Source organism: Mus pahari, chromosome 3 (assembly GCF_900095145.1).
Source record: "Mus pahari chromosome 3, PAHARI_EIJ_v1.1, whole genome shotgun sequence".
Lineage (NCBI taxonomy): Eukaryota > Metazoa > Chordata > Mammalia > Rodentia > Muridae > Mus > Mus pahari.
In genome coordinates, this window is record NC_034592.1 from 88,560,929 (window position 1) to 88,583,698 (window position 22,770).

The 22,770-nt window shown below is 39.3% G+C and overlaps 1 protein-coding gene across 6 annotated transcripts in view; it reads right to left on the reverse strand.

The window, feature by feature from the left end:
- Hipk3 (homeodomain interacting protein kinase 3) overlaps positions 1 to 22,770 on the reverse strand; it is a 69,527-nt gene that overhangs the window by 40,411 nt on the left and 6,346 nt on the right. For 5 of the 6 annotated variants that reach the window (XM_021195055.1, XM_021195058.1, XM_021195054.2 and 2 more), the window contains exon 2: positions 5,214 to 6,309. In XM_021195055.1, coding sequence (XP_021050714.1) covers positions 5,214 to 6,307 — 1,094 coding nt within the window. In that variant the 5' untranslated portion in view covers positions 6,308 to 6,309. Of the gene's footprint in view, positions 1 to 5,213; positions 6,312 to 22,770 lie in introns of those variants that run through there. The other variant, XM_021195057.2, reaches the window with a different exon arrangement.

Genomic DNA, 22,770 nt, shown 5'->3' on the forward strand with positions numbered 1-22,770 from the left:
GAGGGAGGGAGGGAGGGAGGGAGGGAGGGAGGGAGGGAGGAGACCTACAAAGAAAGACAATCCCAGGCCTGGGGCTACTGAGTTCAAGACAAGCCAGAGAACATCCTGTGCCAGAAAGCAAGTTCTTGAGGAAGGCTGAGCTCACAGCACAGAGGCTGGGGACAAGTTTAAAGGGGTTTTCTTCCACTGAGCAATCTGAAGTGGTTTGCACAAGATGAGAGGCTGGGATGAGAGAATGGCTGGGAGCTCTGGGGCCAGCAGGTCCGGAGCAGGCAGTGCAGCAAGAGAATCAACTCGGTAGAAGGCAATGGCTGAACCTTGCCCTCTGACCATAAATGTTCTCTATCACACATATGCATGCACAAACACAAAAACAAATTTAAATGTTTTAGTAGGTAAAATAAGTTCATTGACATCTATATTCAAGGAATGTCTACAAATTATTATTACTGTTGTTGTTGTTATAGTGTGCAAATGATGTGTTAGTGGGCATGCATATGCTGGTCAAATGACAACTTTCAGGAATCTAGTCTCTTCAGCTTTTCCCTGAGTTCAAGGTTTTGAACTCAGACTGGCAAGTACCTACCTACTGAGCATTCTTGCTGGACCAAAAATATCCTTGTAATCTAGGAGTACACTGAATTATTTAGGGTTAAAGGGGCTCTGTATCTGAAACTGTGTGAGTGAGTGAGTGTGTGTGTGTACACAAAAAAATATGTGTAGGAAAACTAAGAAGGTAAAATGTTAGTATTTTATATATCTAAAACTATTTCAAATTGAAAAAATTAAAATTGAAAAAGAAGTATAAAAGAATAAAAACTGTTCTCCCCTTTTCTCCTTGCATAGCTGCTTATCACACTGCACGCCAGGCGGGGCTGTCTATGTGCTATGCTAGTCAATGCACCCAACACAATGTACCCTGCCTTAGAGGCGTGAAGGACTTTAGGGAAAGGCTCTAATCACTGACAATTTCTATTCTTTTCACTGGTAACTTGAAATCACTGGTAACACTAGGGATATGTGCTATAACATGGATGAACCTTGGTTGGCCGTTGAATGAGACAGGAAGATGAGAAGGCTGGAGAACAATGGTGGTGGGGGGTGTTCTTTGGAGGGTGCATATGCATTCTAAAATTGATTCATCAACTTACAAGTATGACTATAATCAAAGCCATTGGACTGTATGCTTTAAATGAATGAAGCTCAAAACCAGTCCAAGTTACAGAGTAATTCTTGGGCCATTCTAGGCTTACAGAGCAAGTCTTTCTCCTCTCACTCCCTAACTCTCAAATTGAGAGCAAGAGGTGAGAAACAAAGTAGAATAGATTAAAAAAAAAAAAAAATGTTAGCGTTCCAGGACAGCCAGGGGTATACAGAGAAACCCTGTCTCAAAAGGAAGGGAAAAAAAAGTTTTGAAAACAAAAATGAAATGGTGCAGCACAGTAGTCTATTCTAAAGTAACTAACCTTGGTTTGGTGGCACACACCTAGCACTTACGAGTCAGAGACAGGACAGTCACATGTTTATAAGGCCAGGCTAGTCTATATAGAATGTAACTGGGCCTGCATAGTAAGACCCTGCCTCAAAAAAAAATAATAATAATAAAGTAACCTATATAAAGTATCAATTACAATTCTATATGTCTTCTATATGTCAGAGGAACGCTACCTTTGATACTTCTGGGTCCAAAAAGAGTGTGCCTAAAGAAGAACTGCCATCTCACCACTCATCACTCCACCTTTCTGTACTGGCACAGGAAAAACAAGTTGAGGCGAGGACCACAGCTGGGTGAGCGGTCTCACTGCGTTTTACCCGCATTCCTACAGGGCATGCATTACTTCAATGGCAATTATCAAGTCATAGTATAGCAACATATATTTCCTGCTAAGCAGGTTACTTTATAGCCCACTTTTCTGTCTCTGCTCTGAAATAGCTGAGACCCACAGGCTAATTCTATATTTAAAAAAAAAAAAAAAAAAAGGAACGTCATGACCTGAATATTGCCACCACACCTCATAAATACAGCACCTTCTGCTGCTAAAGCTTTCCACATTCAAAAGCCCTACGTGTTCCTGACAGAGAGCACACTCAGGCAGCTAAATTTAGAACATGCTGACCTTGAGCAAATCAGTGCCCTTAGCATGCTCTGGCTTCCATCAGTGCAGTAGCTAGACAGCCTCACCATCTATAGTAGGCAACAATCTCTGACCGCTACCCCGTCTATTTTAAGATATCCCTACTACATTTGTATTGCAGAGTTTAAACAGGTAACACATGAATCTGTGTCTAAATCAATTCTTTACCTTAAAAACTAGGATATACCTATATTATCCACATCTTAAAATATTTATTATACTACCATTTAATCACACAGAATCTTTTAAACAGAAAAATCAAGTATAATCCAATTTCCCAGTAACCCTATCATAAGCTAAGACAAAGGCAGCAGGGTTGCAAAAACGATGTGCAAATAAATTCTGAAATAAAGTGATCGCTAGCCACCGTGTTCATGTAAAAATAGACAGACTCAGCACGACCTAATTAAGAACTACACTGCATTTTTGCTAATCTATCTTAATATTTACTACCTATTCTACCTCTTAAATCTGCCATCAAGTCCATTTTCAGTACTTTATGAATGTATAATCATTCAAAACATAAACATGAGCTTTATTTATTAAATACGAACTTCTGGGTTTTTTGTTTTTTTTTAAACTCTCAACACTCATAACCTGTGACTAATCTTAGCTCTGTACAGCTTCTGAAAGCCAGGTAAATATTAACCCAACTCAGAATGGAAGTTAGACTTAGCAATTATTCCAAATTTTCTTCCTTTCTCGACATAAAGGCTAATGTTTATGCCAAGACCTAATGCTAGAAAACAGGATCATATTTAGGTTGCTTTTTAAATGATTCTCTTCTGAAACATTTAATATACCAATAGAAATTCATTCTCAAGTATAAAATGTTTCTGTTTACTCTCCTCCCAAACATTTCTGTAATAAAAAGGAAATTAGATATCACATAGCACAGAATCTGACATGGAAATAGTGCAGGACCCAAATATAATGAAGTCACTTACTAACGAGTGAACTAAATATAGGGCACAAGCAGCTGGAGCCGGAGTTTATATAATACGCTAGCTGGCTTCTGAAAGCTCTGAGCCCACGGTCTGTGACACAAAGGACAGGAGTCAGGAAAGCACTAGTCTTTCCATGCAATTGAATAAGATTTCAAAATCTTTATTCCAGGGGGGGGGGGAAAACAGCTAAAGTTGAATCTTACATTTCAATAAACTAAAAAAGGAGAAGAGCAGTTAGGAGGACAGAGGACCAAGTCAATCTAAGCATGAGAAAATAGGCAAGATCTGTTACCTGCTGCAACAGCAAAGCATCCTTCATCTATTGAAAAGGTGGCTTTAGTGCCATTTTGGATTTGCCTTTTCATTTTTTCATGTGTGTGTGTGTGTGTGTGTGTGTGTGTGTGTGTGTGTGTGTGTGTGTGTGTTTTGAGACAGGGTTTCACTGTGTAGCCTTGGTTGGCCTGTAACATAAGAGACCCATCTGCTTCTGTCTCCCCACTATGGATTAAAGATGTGTACCTCCAAATCCCACATCTTAAAAAGAGCATTAAAAATGGTATTCAGCAACTCTAATACTAGATATACTAAATATGCTAACAATAAATCAGACTATATTTCCTAATGTTTATGTCAATAAACTTAATTATTACTAAGTTATATGAACATGGGATTCCTTTTAATAACCTACTCATATAGCTAGGCATACAGAGTTGGTTTCTGTAGAAGCTGACTGACTTACCCCTCATCTATGCAAGATATTACAACATGTTTTCAGAAGAATAATCAGGAAAATCAAAAGTAGTACAAAGGCAGATGTGGTCCAAAACAGCTACCCCCTTGTTGGGTCAAAGTTTATAACCCTCCTATTGTAGCAACCTCTGACCACAACCTGCATTCCCATCTGTTTAGTGACTCGTGAACAAGCGCTCCTCTGCCAGTATTGCTCCTATACCTGCCCTCAGTGTGCTGGAGAACATGGCACTCTAGATTACACCAAGAACATGTCAGCATTCAAGTGAAATACAACAACATATTCCCCAACCTAGGAATTGGCAATTAAAACTATGAACTCAAAGACATTTTCATGCTCACAGAGGAACCTTACAAAAGCATTAGCTAGTGACTGAGACTACAGTACTAAGACTAGCATTACACTAAATCTTGACAATGGAACTGGTCAGTAGCTGCATAGAAATTATTCCAGTCTTCAAATTTTCCCACACATAGCACCAACACTAAGATATCATTACTCATAGCATATAGATTGAAAAATTCATTGCAGCTATGTACATACATGTGTCATTAATCAGAATAATGGTCTGAACTTTTTCTAAATGTTGCTATATGAGATTATGTCTTTATTAAATTACTTCTCCAAGAACAGAGAGATGGCTCAGTAGGTAAAGGCATTTGTCACAAAGCCTAATAATCTGGGTTCAATCCCAAGGACCCACACGGTAAGGGGAAGAAACCAGACTTCCACAAGTTATCCTCAGACTTGCACATGTTCACTATGGCATGTATGCACACACACACACATACACACGTGAGTGAGCATACAATAAGGTGTAAAAAATGAAAATGAATGTGTAAATGTAAAAAATAAAACTTTAAAAATTAAAAATTACTTCTTCCAAGCACTGAAACGCTCCAAGAAATATACAGAAACTACTTTCAAAAATACTTTCCAACATTTAAAAGACTTGTGTTTCATATTATTTGTGCAACATTCTCTATCTCCCATTAATAATAATAATAGCCAGACATCTCCAGGCGGTGGTGGCCCACACCTTTAGTCCTAGCACCTGGGAGGCAGAGGCAGGCAGGTTCGAGGCCAGCCTGATCTACAGAGTGAGCTTCAGGACAGCCAGGGTTACACAGGGAAATCCTGTCTCAAAAAAACAAAAAAGAACAGCGATCTTTAGCATGAAACTAGTGGAGATTTCTACTGGCCTTAAAGTAATTTTATGCCTGGATTTTTCACATCTTTTTACAACCTCAAACCTAAAGAGAGTTTATTGATTTCCTTACTTAACCAAAGAAGCAGTCTCTCTCATCACATACACTTATCAAATTTCACTTAGCAGAAACTCAGCGTTTGTCAGGTAGCCAAAAATTATTTGCCGCCTACCTGTAGTAGCGGGATTGAAGATACGTTGAGCAAACAGTCTTTGATACATGACTGGCCGATCCGAAGTCTATCACTTTAACCCTGTACGGCTGGCGAACAGGATCCACCAACATAATATTCTCTGGTTTGAGGTCAGCATGAATTAAACCAAGACTTTTTAATTTCTTCAGTGCAGTGGCCACTTGCTGAAGAACGGGCCGGATCACCTTCAGGGGCAGGGGACTGAATTTATTCTGCTTCAGGAAGTCATACAGGTTCTGCTCCAGCATCTCAAAGACTAGGCAGGTGTGGTTACGGTGCTGGAAGCACTCATAGGCTCGCACAAAGTTATACTCATCAGCGTTCTCCGTACTGAGCCTTGCTAAGATGCTCACTTCTATCTGCCCTTGACGTGCATACGAAGGGTGATTCTTCAAAATTTTAATGGCTACAATTTCATTTGTCCCTCTCTTCCAGCATTTGACAACCTGGCCAAAAGTGCCACGACCAAGAAAATCCAGGACTTCATACGTGTTTTTCATAGAGCATAAGACTTCGTGCTGCACTAACTGATAGTCGCCTTCCCCGCTGGTGCAGTTCTGTTTCGATCCTGTGGTCGCTGTCACAACTGTCACTGGGTTTCCCATGTTGGTTTGCAACATTGCAGGAAGTATGGACAGTTCATCGACAATCTGCATCGCGCCGCTATGATTATCCAACTCCTCACTCTTGCGCTTTAACCCGCATCGCTGGGGACCTTCTAGGAAATGTAACCTGTTTCTCCACACCACGGCCCGCGGTGCCTCCACTCCAGCCTGCTGTGCCTGAGCTATGACCTTTGTAGCACCGGCAGTGTCTTTGACAACAATGGCACCTGCCTGCAATGAAAAGCTGTGTCCTCGAGCTTTAGTAAATGGTACCTTTGTCTGGAAAGCACTACCCTTCGTGGAAGGATGAGAATTTCCAAAGTTTCTACCATTCACATGGATCTGAGGATAGGTTCTTTCCTGGAAAACACAACCGCTTGGCTCTACTTTGAGTTTCTTCACACTACAAAAGGCACTTGACTGAGTTTGATAAACATACGGTGGGTAGACCAAGACTTGTGAGGCCATACCTGCAAAGAAGAAAGGAAATAAATGTTAGCCAGAAAACCAAGTTTTTCCCCCAGTTTTGAACTGTAGGAAGAAAACTTTCAGGGTCAAATTCATAATATGCTAAAATAATAATAATTTTTAAATTCCATTAGGATTTTTCCCCAGGGAAGAGGTAAGATCTTCAATAACTCTACATTAGTTCTTCAATATTTTAGTAATTTGGAGAAATACTTAGTGAACATCTAAGTAGCCAGGCTGTGCAGTAGAAACTGTACTAACCATTGTCCCTGTGAAAGGAAAAGTACAACTCCCTAAACAAATGGAACTCATGTGGCAAAAACATTCTCTCATCAAAATATAATTTATGAACCAGCAGCTCGGGAGGCAGTGCAGCAGTAGGAACACCTGCCACATAATCGTGAGGACCAGTGCTCATGCCCAGCAACCTGGAAGAGCTGGCTGTGGTCCCTCACATCCCTGTAACTCCACTGCTGGGACTTGCTGGCTTCCAGCCTCAATGAAAAATGGGAACTCCACATTTAGCCTCAAAGTAACAAAGCAGAGAATAATAGGAGATACCTGACATCTTGCTCTGGACTCTGATATATGCATACACCTCACACACATGAAAGAGCCAGCCAACAGAGTTTATAATCGGGAAGAAACAACTATGCATGCTAAGAATGTATATACCTACAGGGATTAATTTAAAAGGGCCATCCTTTTCATGAACAGCTCTGATCCTATATTCTACTTGCCAAATACCCTTTGATCTTAAAGGGCATTCATTACACTATAAAGACAACTTAATGGCTTTCTATCCAGTTCCCTTCATCCTGCCAAGTTCCCAAACATTAAATGACTTTTTATGGATTTTATTCTTACTCCATCTACACAGCCATCAAGCATACAATGGTTTTATAAATAGTATCTGACTCCAGTGTAACACAGATACAAAGGGGGATTTAACATGTTACTGGCACAGCTGACTTTTCTCCCTATGACCTTATTTTTATAAACTTAGAATTCATGTAATATACAATCCAACAACTGCTAATCCATATACATAAACTTAATACAAACAAATCCTTAGTGCCACAGAGCAAAACACATTAATTACATAGTTATTTAATCTACCTCCAACTAGTCTATCATATAACAACATATAACACAAATCGAAATCATCACTTGACAAAAGCATTGATTACTTTACTAGTCCATGTTCTTTCCTTGCACAAAAAGTCCCACAGGTTCTCACTAGTTATATCCTTCTCTGCATCTACCCTTGAGCACACTACAAACTTTAAGAGCTGACCAAATAATGCAGTACCCTCTTGCTGTGTTCTCATGAAACACATACTCATCACGCACCTCCAAGAAGAGCTAGGCATTGAGATTCAGAATAACACCCCAATCTTCTCCTTTAGAATCACCGACTATACTGTAACTGTCGGTAAGTGCATGTCTTTCACATAAGATCTGAATTAAAGTGTCTAGGATGTAAAGGTAATGTTCAATAAATTTTGGATGGTTCTGTTAATTTCAAAATATTTTTAGTAGGCTAAAAAGATGACTTATTGAGTAAAGCACCTGGATGCAAGCATGAGAGCCTGAGTTCATGTAAAATGTTGGGCCTTCAGACACAGAATGGCTAGGACTTGCTGGCCCAGCAATGAACTGAAACTGCAAGCCCCAAGGGTCAAGGAGTAAGAAGAAGAGTGATGCATCAGGACACTTACATCCTCCTCTGACTTACACATGCACACATTCACATGAGCACAAACTCATGCATATACATGCAAATATACTGCACATATACATTACAGACACACAAATTATCTTTATCGACCCAATTTTAAACTCTATATTAACTGTGTTGTCTCATACTTTAACATATCACCACTTTCAACTGTTTTTAATCTCAGAAATAATTACCACAATATACAATTAAATATTATTTTATCTACAATATAAAATAATAACAAACTGGAAAAAATATTAGAAAGAGCTATAACCAATGGGGGAATAACTATGCAACTACTTACTGAATGATTTATACTTAATGATACTGTTATCTGATTGGAAAATTTGCTCTTATGATCACTCAAGTCCAGTGAACAAAGGCATTTGATGCAGAAGGCTAGCACCCTAATTCAATACCCAGAACCTACAGGAGCTAGATGGAGAGAACCAACTCCACAAAATTGTCTACACATACATACACACAAACATAGACATAGGCACACAAACACACATCATGCATACACACAGAAAAATAAACAAAGATTAAAATAAGAAAACCAAAGCTCAGGGCTGGCAAGATGGCTCAACAGGTGAGAGCACTGAAGGTCCTGAGTTCAAATCCCAGCAACTACATGGAAGCTAACAACCACCCAGAATGAGATCTGATGCCCTCTTCTGATGTGTCAGAAGACAGCTACAGTACATTTATGTATAATAATAAGTGTAATGGTTTGTATATTCTTGGACCAGGGAGTGGCACCATCTGGAGGTGTGGCCTGGTTGGAATAGGTGTGACCTGGTTGGAGTAGGTGTNTNNCTTAAGACTCTCACCCCAGTTGCCTGGAAGTCAGTCTTCCAGTAGCAGCCTTTGGATGAAGATGTAGAACTCTCAGCTCCTCCTGCACCATGCCTTCCTGGATGGACTGCCATGCTCCTGCCTTGATGATAATGGACTGAACCTCTGAACCTTTAAGCCAGCCCCAATTAAATGTTGTCCTTTATAAGACTTGCCTTGGTCATGGTGTCTGTTCACAGCAGTAAAACCCTAACTAATACAATAAGTAATAAAGAAAAGCAAGAGGGCTGGTGAGATGGCTCAGTGGGTAAGAGCACCCGACTGCTCTTCCAAAGGTCCGGAGTTCAAATCCCAGCAACCACATGATGGCTCATAACCATCTGTAATAAGAACTGACGCCCTCTTCTGGAGTGTCTGAAGACAGTTACAGTGTACTTACATATAATAAATAATAAATCTTTAAAAAAAAAAAAAGAAAGAAAGAAAAAGAAAAGCAAGAAAGAAAACCAAAGCTCAAGAGGACCAAGTAATTGGTCTCAAAACTATGATGTTAAAAAAAAGAAAGAAAGAAAAAGAAAAGCAAGAAAGAAAACCAAAGCTCAAGAGGACCAAGTAATTGGTCTCAAAACTATGATGTTAAAAAAAAGAAAGAAAGAAAGAAAAGAAAAGTCAATGCACCACCCCTGAGACAAAGCTTCCAAAGTTTCCTGTCCAATGTCCTATCCAATTTCCAAGCTGCCCTACTATAAAGTCAGAGACAAACTTCACAAACAAATCAAGACTCTATATTCACAAAATTAAACTCTGGGGTTTAAACCTTTAAGGAAGTTCATCTGCTTTAAAGAAAGAAAGAAAGAAAGAAAGAAAGAAAGAAAGAAAGAAAGAAAGAAAGAAAGAAAAAAGAAAAGAAAAAAACCTCCAGCATTTCTCCTATATCTTTACTCTGGGGGCAATTCTGAAGTTGCACTAATTTACCACATTTTAAGGCAGAATTTCACTATATAACTGTGACAGAAATGGAAATCCCTATTACAAAGATCCATCTGATTCTGCCTCCCAAGTGCTGGGATTAAATACCCAGCTAATTTAACAAAATAATCCAAATTGAGAACTCTTTCTAGACATGTCAAACTCGTACATTATGCATTTTTTGTAAGACTGTTCAATCACAGACTCAATGTTAACTCTCTCCTATGATACTAATTTTTAAAACACCTATATAATCCATATCCATAGATCCAAAATGACAAATATAAAAATCACTTAATACCAGTTGCTGTAGGCCCATCAGTTACTGAACACCATGGAATCCAACATATTGTTTTTGTATAACACTATGCTCATTTTTTCCTTGTAATACAAAGCTGTACTCTGCAGCTATACTCTTCATGTCCTTGCCATTTGTTCTTATCAGCAAACTTAGGAATGGGGTTTTGAAATACTACTTTGACAGTGGCAGCTACCTACAACTGTTACGTAGGAGCATCATACGGCTCCTAATGGAGCAGCCACTAAGCTTATTCTCTTCAGAATCTTTTCGGTTTGTAGCTGTGGCTAGCTTAAAACTCACAGCAACCCTCCTGCCTTCGAACCAGGTGAAGAATTCCAGGTGTGCACAACCACACCCAGCTCTTGAATCTCGGGTACTTTGTTCTGAATATTTATGTTTACAGACTCTCAAAATCTGTTCATTGAACCAAGTTTAGTGGCACACACCTTTAATCTTTGGGGTGGGGGGCGCAGAGGTAGGTGGCCCTTTGACTTAGAGGCCAGCCTGCTCTACCGTGCAAGTTCCTAGACAACCAAGGCTATACAGAGAAACCCTGTCAAAAAAGGACATCGAAACCTTCCCTCCTAGAAGCTGGGAGGCTGAGGCAGAGAGATTGGCATGAGTTCAAGGTCAGCCTGGGCTACAGACTGAGACCCTATCTCAAAAATACAAAGGGGGCTTTGGATTGACTAGGCTGTGAGTGCTCTCTTTCATAAATGGGAACTTGACTGCCCCTCCACCATCCGAAGTCACAACAAGGTGCTGTCTTCAGAGCAGAGAGCAAGCTTTCAACAAATCTGGTTGCATCTGGTTGTACCTTGGAAGTCTCCAGCCTACAGAATGAGCAATAAATTTATGTAGATAGGCATGGGTTTTACCCTAATCCTATAGTTAACCTGAAATTCTATCTAAACCCTACCTTGTGTAACAAGTAACCAGTAAAATAAGCAACATGAACATCCACAGATACGGATTCGGCCATTGTGAACTATTATAAGACATGTTCTCCTGGTTTCTTCTTACACATAATATGGGATCTACTAAGCAAAGCAGGAACCACGGCAGAAATGCTTTGCTAACAAATTCAATTTCTGAAAAATTTTCTGTCAAACTTATCTATGCCTTATGGTTAAAGGGCTAATTAAATAACGAGACAAACATATAAGTCAATAGTTTCTTAAAAGTTTCCTTCCACTTGTCCAAAACATTTATAAAATATCTTCCTTCTTGAAAACTATCACTTCCCTCCCAACACTAGCCCTCTTTTGCCATTAAACAATAAGCCATCCTCCTATGTCATGACTCTGGCAACCACCTTTTTTTTTTTTGTTCTATGAATCTGATTTCAAAAAAAAAACCTCATAAGTGGACCCATATTTGCCCATTTTATGATTTAGAATAATGTCAGAATTTATCCATGCTTAATATATAACCAGATTTTCTTTCTTTGTAAGATTAAATAGTACTTCATGCATATATGTATATATATATATATATATATATATATATCATTTTATTCATCCATGGATGGATACCAGAGTTGCTTCTATTTTGGGGGAAGGGGAGTATGTTTTTGCTGTGTATACCAAGCAGGGTTTAAATTGATACAGAGACACTACCTCTGCCCCTCCATGGTGCTGGGATTAACGAATTACATCTTTAATTTTAGTAACCTATCAACTCAACTCAGGAGACAGAGGCAAGCAGATCTCTGTGAGTTTAAGGCCAGCCTGGCCTACATATCAAATTTCAGGACAACCAGAGCAACATAGAGACCCTGTCTCAAAACAAATATGAAAAAAAAAATCACCTACAACCCTTCCAGTATGAAAATAAGTAGATATGGGTTCACTGATAAGTGAACTTACTGTCTCTTTAAAGGAGGAGAGGCTGTAACAGAAAATTAAGCATGCAATTTAAGTTGCCTTATGCGGTTAAATGTATGTTATGTGACAAACACTTTTCCCAGGAAGAAACTATCCACACACCTATCCACCCACCCACCCACAGGTGCCCACAACAGACCAAATAACAAATAGGAACAAAGTCCAACTTAGTCAACCATTGTTTCATTTGGGTTATTGACAGTACTAGAGATGAGGGGTTACTTACAGAAATGACTCACAGACAGCTGCAGCACCAAAGCCCACCCCAGCATGGGTGAGAGCCCACCCCAGCATGGGTGAGAGCCCACCCCAGCATGGGTGAGAGCTCACAGAACTGGAACCCTGGAGCACACCGCAGAGTCAGAGCCTGAAGGCAGCTCAGCAGGTGAGAAGTGTCTGTTCCAGGTGCCTGTTCAGACAACTCAGCCAGCCCTGGTCCTTACTCTCTTCTTTACAGCTCAACTGTCCTGTCAGAGAGCCTCTCAGCTTCTATTGATTACTCTGGCAGGAGAGGCCTAGTGAATGAGTCTAGTCAGTTTCAGAGATTATCAATGTCTTCTCTACAACCAGAAAGGTTATCAATGTTCTAATAGTCTGATTCTACACCATCTCACTTATATGAAGCAAGAAGGTTTGGCCTAGCTATCTGAGTTAAATTCATTTAGTAGTTTTATCATTTGAGAGCCAGCAAGACAGCTCAGTGGGTGAAGGCAATACCCACCAAGCCTGATGACACAGGAGAGAGCTAGATGTCCTCTGTCCCCCACAAGCATATCTCCACAACACACACACACACACACACACACACACACACACACACACTAAATTCTACCAAAAATACTAGATGCTGGGCATGTGGCAAACACCTTTAGTGTCAGCTCTTGGGAAGAAGAAGCAAGCAGATCTATTATTTGAGGCAAGCCAGGTCTACAAGATAAAATTCTGGCTAACCAAGACTCATCTTAAAAACAAAAGTTGTAGCATTTCAAAGATAACAGAGTTTTTAAGTTCCTAAACTTTCATTGCGACTATAAAGTCTAGGGAAACTGTTGTTGCTTCTGATATCAATAGTTTTTTGGTAGAAGAAATTGAAGATTGTTAATTTGGCTTTCATTTCTAGATTTAAAATTTTGTACACAAAACCAAACAAAACCTGATATGGGTACACATGCCTATCCTCTCAGCATTTAGGGACATGGGGACAGAAGAGTCAGGAGTGCAAGGTCATCCTCCAATATGCAGCAACTTTGACACAAGACACTTTCAATGTAAAATAAAATGCTACTTGCTCCACTGTGCTAAAACTGCTGTGTGTTTCCTACAGACAAAACTGGCCAACTATTTCAGTTCAGTGTAGTTATCCACCTCACCCCATACCATGCAAAAGAAAAGGAAACAAACAAAAAAAAAAGGAAGTTAAGGAGTTTTGATTTTTGGTTTTGGAGGACTTGGGGAATGCTGTGTGCCCTGTTTGAGTCTTGAGAGAGAATCTCAGCATGTAGCTTAGGATTGCTTTTAAGGCATTAAGAGGAGGTTCTTCTTGAGGGGAGGAAAGACAGTAGAGCTGTCTCTGGTTAATGACTGCCCAAACTGTACTCCAAGAATGAACACTTGTGGTTTAGCATGAGACTTATATAATGCTGTATTTGTCTTTCATAACATTTCACTCAAATTACTCTTCAGGTAAAGCACAGACTTTCCTTCAAGAGGACTAATACAAATTTTACATATTCCCACCTATCTACTCCAAAGACCATGAAGTCAAAAGAAATCTGAGTTTCTAAGTGTCTGAACGCTTTGTACATAAGTGCCCACACAGACTTACATTTTTATCCCTTTCGGTTTAAAGTGCATGCTACATTTTTAACAAATTAATCATCAACCTTTAAATGAGAAACCAAAGATACAAAAAATACATACTATTTAGAGAAAAAGAATATACTGTAAGCAGACAAGTTTGACCTTATTCATCTGGATACAGTGGTTCATGCTTATAAGCCCTGCAACTTTCCAGGTAAAAGTGGGGTATAGAGTTAAGGTCATCCTTGGCTACCTGTCTAGTTCCCTCCAGGCTAGCCTAGACTATATGAAATACTGTGGTTGGCAAAATTCAATAGAAAAATGGGCAATGATACACAATGGGTAAATCACAGAAAGACAATGCAAACCAAACGACATTTAAAAAAAAAAAAAAATCCAGCCTCACTGACAACAAGGAAAGCATAAAACCTGCAGTGAGATGCCATTTTCTACCCATCAAGACTGCCAACAAGCAGTAGAAGCATGTCTAAAGAGAACAAGGGTATCTGTAAATGCTGGTCAAAAATCGCAATCGCTTTAGGCTGCAAGACCAAAGACAAGCACAGTCCCCAAAGAAGCAGTTCTCCAGGTCCATCCCCCTCCTAGACAGCAAGTTGACAGGAACAGAACAGTGTTCTCCTCACTACTCCACACAGGAAGGAATTCTGAAATAATCTGGCATGTGAGTGGGTATCTCAGTTTACTCATAAAATACTAAGTATACAATATAAATACGGCTCTTAGAATTGAGGGTTTTAGCTCAGTGCTCAGGGTGTTTGCCTAGGAAGTACAAGGGCCTACATGTGGTACCCAACACTAGAGAGAAAATTACCACATATTTGTGTACCATATGTATACACAAATTCCTAAAAGTTAACATATAACTGGTTTTAAAATGCATGCCAATTTCAAGTGTTAAAAATGGGGTATGTTCATCTTATATTAAAGAATAGAATGAACTAAAATCAATGATGATGTTACAGATCATGCATCATTTATTATAACATATACTTAGAGACAAAGATCCTAACATCCTCCAGCTCTAAAAGAACTGGGTGCAGAATACCAAGGAGGCAATTCCAGCAGATGTCTGAGTCCCTAATACAAAATGACAGGGTTCCAGAGCTGGAGAGATGGCTCAACAAGTAAGAGCACCTACTGCTCTTGCTGAAGACCCCAGTTCTGTTCCCAGAATCCATGTGGAAACTCACAACCATCTATATCTCCAGTTCTGGAAGATCTGATGACCTCTTCATGACTCCCTGGGAACTCTACACATGCTGTGCACATACATACACTCAGACATACAAATGCATGTAAAACATGTAAATATTTTTAAATCCCTTTTAAAGAAGAATAATGAATGTTAGTATCCTAGGATCCAAGATGGTAGAGGCAGGAATTCTGTAGTAGTCTTATAGCTAAGCATTACTTCTGTCCAGGCGTTCACTGTGACTAAACTGTAAAGTACATAAAAACCCAAAAGGCAGTCAGACCCCTGGGATCATGAACCAGCCTTGTTTTGATTCTGCTTTCTGAATCAGTCTCCAATGTGCAGCCCAGGCTGGACTCAAATTCCTAACCTACCTGATAGCCTACTAAGTGCTTCATTAAATGCTACCATGCCACTCTTGCTGGCCTATTTCAGATTTAAAAAAATAATAATAAAATTAAAAATTAAACCATAAATTGTAGGTATGATCTCTTTATTTAAAAGTAAAGAGATCTTTTGACTAGCATTTTACTTATCAGCAGACTACAAGCAGGATTTTATTATGTGCGCCAATAAATATTTTACAATATAAAAGGCCTTTTTTTCTTTCCTCTCTTTTCACACTTCTGGTAAATGAATTTGAAGTCTCAAACCTGCTAGGCAAGCCAATAAGCTACATTCCTGGGAAGTTTTTTGTTTGTTTTAACTTTGAAGCATGGTGTCATCCGAGCAAGCGTTGAATCTGCTGTTCTATAGCAAAAGCAAGGTCTTAAATCTGTGATCCTCCTGCCTCTGCCTCCCAAGCAGCCAGGACTGCATGACTAAAACATGAGACCTGACATTCCTTTCTTAAGAAGCCTATAAAAGACACTGGAAGTAGAACTTGCTGGAGAGTGTAACTGCACAGCCTGGAATGTTCTAACAAAGAGGTGCAGGGCATTGTTCTTTTACTCTGTGTCTCCCCTCAAATAGAAGGTAAGAAGCCCTAGAGAATGAGCCGCTGGTGTGAACAGACCATTTTCACCTTCATCATTAATTGTCCCAACCTAAGAATACCTACACTAGTCCATGTGCTCTTGACCACTACTTTATCCGGTAAACTACACTGAACCACTTCATACAAACATTTGCACAGAATTGAAGCACACATATAAAGCTTCATAAACAAAGCCTATTATCTGAAGTGCCTATAAAACATTGTATTTGAAAATACTGAAGTCTTGGATATTTTCCAGCAGTATTGTGAGGAAGGCATCTAGAGAATGTGTTGACTATACACAATCTCAGTGTTAAATAACAAGCCTGATCTGACTTAGCAAAACACTCCAACTTTTGGAACAGAAAATGACCTGCTGGACATTCCAAAGGTGCTAGAAATCACTCTACCAGTCCAAATCAGTCTAAAAGGGGTCAGCAATTACTAGAACAGTAGTTTCTACATTTCTCTTAGGATATGTAAGATAAACATCAGAAGTAGAAGTACTGATTGGCTGACGAAGAGGTTCACCTAGTACTTTCTTGAAGTAAGTTTAAAATTTTAAAAAGTCAAAATTTAGTTCATAAAGCTGGGCACAGTGGCACACACCTTCAAACCCAGCACTCAAATTCAGTGGCAGTTGTTCCTCTGTGAATTTGAAGCCAGCCTGGTCTACATAGTGAGATCCAGAACAGAAGAGGGACCCAGTCTCAAGGGAAAAAAAATCAGATCATAAAGCTTCAGTTCAAAGCTTCATTACTTTCATTAATAGCAACCAAGCTCTATATTTAATAAGTATATATATATATATATATATATATATATATATATATATATAATTAAAACTTACTCAAATTTATAAGAGTGAAAAGATTTCAAAATAATCCCAACAACAACACTGAAAAGGCTAGTACAAAAGAACTGCTCAGGAGATTAAGGTCAACCTGGGTTACAGTATAAATAACAAGCCAACCAGGGCTAGGGTGCAATCCTGCCTTTTTTAAAAATTTTATTTAAAAAAAGAGTAAAAATTTAAAAAATAAATTTGAAAGGAAAGTTATTTATTCACACACAAACTTATGTTAAAACCACTAAAACTATGTTAAAACCACTACTAAGCCAGTATGATGACCTAGAATCAGACTTCTACAATTAATGCCAAGTTTACTAGGGCTAATTTTAAACTTGCAGAGAACCTGCCTCGGCCTCCAGAAGGGCCACCACCATCCCAGCTCTAGCATATTTTGAAACCTGAGCCTACACATTAGAACACCATAATCTACACGGTGAGTTCCAGAATAGTCAGGGCTCCACGTCTGGTGACAGAGGCATGTGGATCTCTGTGAGTTCAATTCAAAGCTGCAAAGTCCCTGTGGATGGATGGATGGATGGATGGATGGATGGATGGATGGATGGATGGATGGATGGATGGATGGACAGACGACAGACAGACAGACAGACAGACAGATACAACCCAAAGCTGTGAGTTGAACTCATTAAAGAAACAAAAAAACCAGAGAGCTGTGAGGATAACTCAGGACAGTGGATTAAGTGCCTGCAGCCCAAGCTTCAGTTTAGATCCCACACCCACATAAAAGGCCAGGCTTAGGGGAGGGAGTGTGTGTGTGTGTGTGTGTGTGTCCTCGACTCTGGGAGCCAGGTAGGAAGATGTAAGGATATGGTTAGCCAGATAACCTAGCCAATCAGCAAGTTCCATGTTCAGTAAGAAACCCTACCTCAAAACTAAGGACAGAAGAACACACCTCACATCAACCTCTAGCCTCTGCTTGTGTGCACATGCACACAAATATTTTACTATGAAACCATTAAAGCTACATAACATTTATATTATTTGAAAGAGGTTAAACGTCTTTAAGTTATTCAATTACTATAAAATTATAAAACAATCAAAAAACTGTTTTCTTAGATATTTTAATGTGAATTTATTCAATCAAAATACATGTAAAACCTGACAAACCATTTAGGCTTTCACAGGACACCTTTCCTTCAGTTTATTAGATTATTCCTCATCATGGCATTCTCATACATGTATATATCATGTTGTGATCAGTCACACAAATTTACCCTCTCTTACTCATCTCATTCCCACTAATCACCTTCTTCCCACGCTGCTCCAGTTTTCTTCCTATCTGTTGTGTGTCTGTGACCTACTGGTTTCATCAGGTTTGTTTATATAAGCACATGAGAACTTGTATGGAGCACAGGCATCTTACCAGTCAGTGGCCACACAACCAATGAACACGTCTCTCCCAATCAACCATTAACTGCATATAAATCTCCAGGGAGCAATAATGCCCCATGAGCCCCTTTCCCTCCCATGAAGGGATGTTAACAGGCCCAATCTTGTACAAAGCGTGTGAACGTAATCTCAGCAGCTGTGAGTTCAAGAGTTCAACAGCTATGGGGCTGGAGAGATGTATGGGTTCAGCAGTTAAAAGTACAGTTCATAGCACCTGCTTCAGATAGCTCTGAACTGCTTGAAACTCCAGCTTCAGAGAATCCAAAGCCCTTTCCCTGCCCCCACATACTGTGGTAGGCATGCACACATACACAGGAACAAAAATTATTAATTAAAAATTTCACTAGAGGACTGGAGAGATGGCTCAGTGGTTAAGAGCATTGACTGCTCTTCCAGAGGTCCTGTGTTCAAATCCCAGCAACCACACAGTGGCTCACAACCATCTGTAATGAGATCTGATGCCCTCTTCTGGTGTGTCTGAAAACAGCTACAGTATATATAATAAATCTTTAAAAAAATTTTTCACTTTAAAAAGAGTACAGGCCAGGTGGTGGAGACACACACCTTTAATCCCAGCACTCGGGAGGCAAAGACAGGCAGATCCTTGATCTGAGTGTGAGGTCAGCCTGGTCTACAGACAGAGTCACACATGGAATCCCTGTCTCAGGGGAGAAGAGGGGGAGACAATAAAGGAGAGAGACAGGAAATCATGGCATGTCGAAAAGTTGTACCCACAACAGACTCAGACTCTTTCCATCCTTTTCTCAGTGCTCCCTGAGCCTTAGTGCTATTGTTTTAAATAGGGCAACAGTCTACTTTATACATGTATAACTTAATAGACTGCTTTTCCTATTTGTTAAAACTGTAATGAACCTGATATTCTTTTCTTAGTATAGATACACAGAAAGGGGTATGATATTTTGAAGTCAACTACACAAAATTTACTAATACAACCATCAAAAGCAAGTTTCTGCAGATTTAATGTTTTAACAACCTGAGTTCAATCCCCTGAACTCACAAAAAAGTAAAGAGAGGAATTCACAAGTTGTCCTCTGCCTTCACACATGGACCCTGGTGTGCAATGCACAGCTGTCCTCTGCCCTTACACATGGGCCATGGTGTGCAATGCACAGCTGTTCTCCAACCACCACACAAAATAAGGAAATATTTTCATTTGTTTGTTGGTTGGTTAGTTGATTCTGATTTTTGAAGATAGTCCTGGCTGGCCTGGAACTATGTGGACCAGGCTGGCTTTGAACTCACAGAGATCCACTGCCCTCTGCCTCCCAAGTACTGGTTTTAAGGATTCAGGGCATTATTCTAAGATATAATTATTTTAAAGCAGAAGAAATGATGATACCAGATGGGGAATACAGTATTCTTTGTAGAAAATCAAACATGTAAAATATTTTGACAGCTATAATAACATTTCATTTCTTATAGCCTAAGTCTATTACCAAAAAAAAAAAAAAAAAATCAATTAAAGCATACTGAAGAGACTGCAAACCCAATTATTTTGGGACTTAGAACAATTATTATCTAATTTTATATTTACAACTAATTTAGTACAAAAATACTTATACTAGCTCTACTAAAACTGACTAAAATTGGCACAAAAATATATGGGCAGCACAAATTAGACTTGATGGTTATTTTTTAAAGGCATGAAGTTGACAGAAGCAGGAAAGTGGGGCTGAATCTGGGAGGACTTAAAGGAAGTTCAGTGACAAACATCATCAAAATGCATGGTATGGCCACACCTGCCACACACCTCTAATGCCAACGGGAGGTGGGAGGTGGGAGGTGGGGGTGGGGGTAGGGGACAACAAGACTTCTAAGCCAGCCTTCAACAGTAAGTTCCTCCAGATCAGCCAGAACCAAATGATAAGGCGCTGTCTCAATAAAAGTGCCAATTTCTCAAAGAAGACTATTAACAAAGCTGGGCATGGTAGAGCACACCTTTAATCCCAACACTCTGGAGACAGGGGCAGAAGGATCTCTGAATTGGAAGCCAGCCTGGTCTATAGAGTCCAGGACAGGCAGGACTACACAGAGAAACTTCTGACTTTAAAAAAAAAGGGGGGGGGGGCTGGAGAGATGGCTCAGTGGTTAAGAGCACCGACTGCTCTTCCAAAGGTCCTGAGTTCAAATCCCAGCAACCACATGGTGGCTCACAACCATCCGTAATGAGATCTGACGCCCTCTTCTGGTGCATCTGAAGACAGCTACAGTATACTTAGATATAATAATAAATAAATCTTTTAAAAAAAATTAAGACCTTTAATCCCATCATTCAGGAGGCACAAGCAATTGGATCTTTGAGTTCTAGATCAGCCTGATCTACAAAAGAAATTCCAGAACAGCCAGGGCTACAAAGAGAAACCCTGTTCCAAAGGAAAAGAAAAAAGGAAAGGAAAGGAAAGGAAAGGAAAGGAAAGGAAAGGAAAGGAAAGGAAAGGAAAGGAAAGGAAAGGAAAGGAAAGGAAAGGAAAGGAAAGNAAAGGAAAGGAAAGGAAAGGAAAGGAAAGGAAAGGAAAGGAAAGGAAAGGAAAGGAAAGGAAAGGAAAGGAAAGGAAAGGAAGACAAAAGGAGGCTGCAGGTCAGGCCAGCCTCTGGTGGAAGGGGAGCAGAGCTGAGGACAGCAGTGCAGCTCCTGGCTCCACAGCAGCACAGCCTGTCATTTTCATTGCAATTCTGTCATTATGTGCCACTTAATCTCAATTAATTATAGATTTAAAGCCCTCAGACTTATTTTAAATTATACTTTGGAAATAATGTCTCTTAAAAGCTATATGCAACCTTCAATGTTATCACTCTAACTTATTAACTACTTAAAACTGTAGCTATGTATCTAAAGCCATATAGTTTACCAAACCTAACAAGACTCTTATTAATCAGTACATAAGAGAAGCATACAAAAATATTCTACGCCATCACTGAGTTGTTTTCTAAAGTGGAAAATATTTTGTAATTAAGTAACTTACTGAAATGTTTCAAAGTTTATTATTATTTAAAAACTTATTTTTTGTAAAAATTTAAAAACAAATCCAACTATGTATGAAAGTATTAAAGAATTTGAAATTATCCAGGTGTATTAACTCATACCTGTAATATCAGCACTTATGAACTAAAGCAAGAGAATTATCCTAAGTTCAAAGCTACCCTCTGTTTATACAGTGAGTTTTAGGTTAGTCTGAACTACAACTATATCCTGTCCAAAAGAAAGAAAGAGAGGGAAAAAGAAAGAGAGAAAAGTTAAAAGTATTTTTAATGTAGGTAAGTTTTACTTTTTTTTTTTTTTTTTTTGACACAGGGTTTCTCTGTACAATCCTGGCTGTCCTGGAACTCACTCTGTAGACCAGGCTGGCCTGGAACTCAGAAATACACCTGCCTCTGCCTCCCCAGTGCTGGGATTACAGGCATGCGCCACCACTGCCCACCAAGTTTTACCTTTTCTATCAAACCTTCAGATAATTTTATTGGTAAACCAAATGTAATCAATTATAACTTATAAAAATAATAAACGAAGTTGAATGGTGGTGGTGCATGCCTTTAATCTCTATACTCAGGAGGTGGAAGCAGATGGATTTCTGTAAGTTCAAGACCAGTCTGGTCTACAGAATTAAGTTCCAGGGCAGTCAGGGCTACATAGAGAAACTGTCTTGAAAAACAATTAGTTATTGATGAAAAGGTTAAATGACATATATTCTACAAATGTCATTTTTTTTCATACTTCAGGCTGGCTTTGAACTCAGCATGTACCTGAGGATGATGTGGAACTTCTGGTCCTCTGGCCTACACCTCGAGTGTTGCTGGAATTATCAGCCTGGACCAATGTTTGGATCTATGTGCTGATGGGGATCAAGCCAGGTCCTCATGAACTTAAACTGAGCTACATCCCCAGGCTTAATCTCATTAATGTAATGCTCGCCATATATAAACAAATTTCTCAACTAGAAAATGTTCTCCACATAAAGTCACTAAGGGGAAGGGAAATATATGCAACTAAACACAGCAATCCTTTATTTTCAATGTGACCAAGAGTTACCTAAAGAATCAGTCTTCAGGGCTGGAGATATGGCTCAGTGTTGAAAGTACCTGTCATTCTTGCAGAAGACCTAAGTTTGGTTACCAGCACCCACATGGCAACTCAAACAGTTCAAGAGGATTCAACACCACCTTTTAGCCTCCACAGACACCAGGTCTATACATGTGGTATACTTCTATGCATGCAGTACATAAAACAAAATATTAAAATGGTTTTTTTTTTTTTTGAAACAAGGTCTCACTATGTAGCTTTCTGGCTGTCCTTAAACTCACTATATAAACCAGGTTGACCTTGAACTCACAGATAACCACCTGCCTCTACATTTGGTATTAAATGTGTGCACCACTACATATGGTCAAAAATAAATCTTTTAATTAAAAAAAAAAAAAAAAAAAGAACAGAATTCATCTTTAGCAACTTAAATCTTTATCCAAATAAAAAAGTTATAGCTCAAATGAGTAATATACTTTCTTATTCTTCCCTGTACTA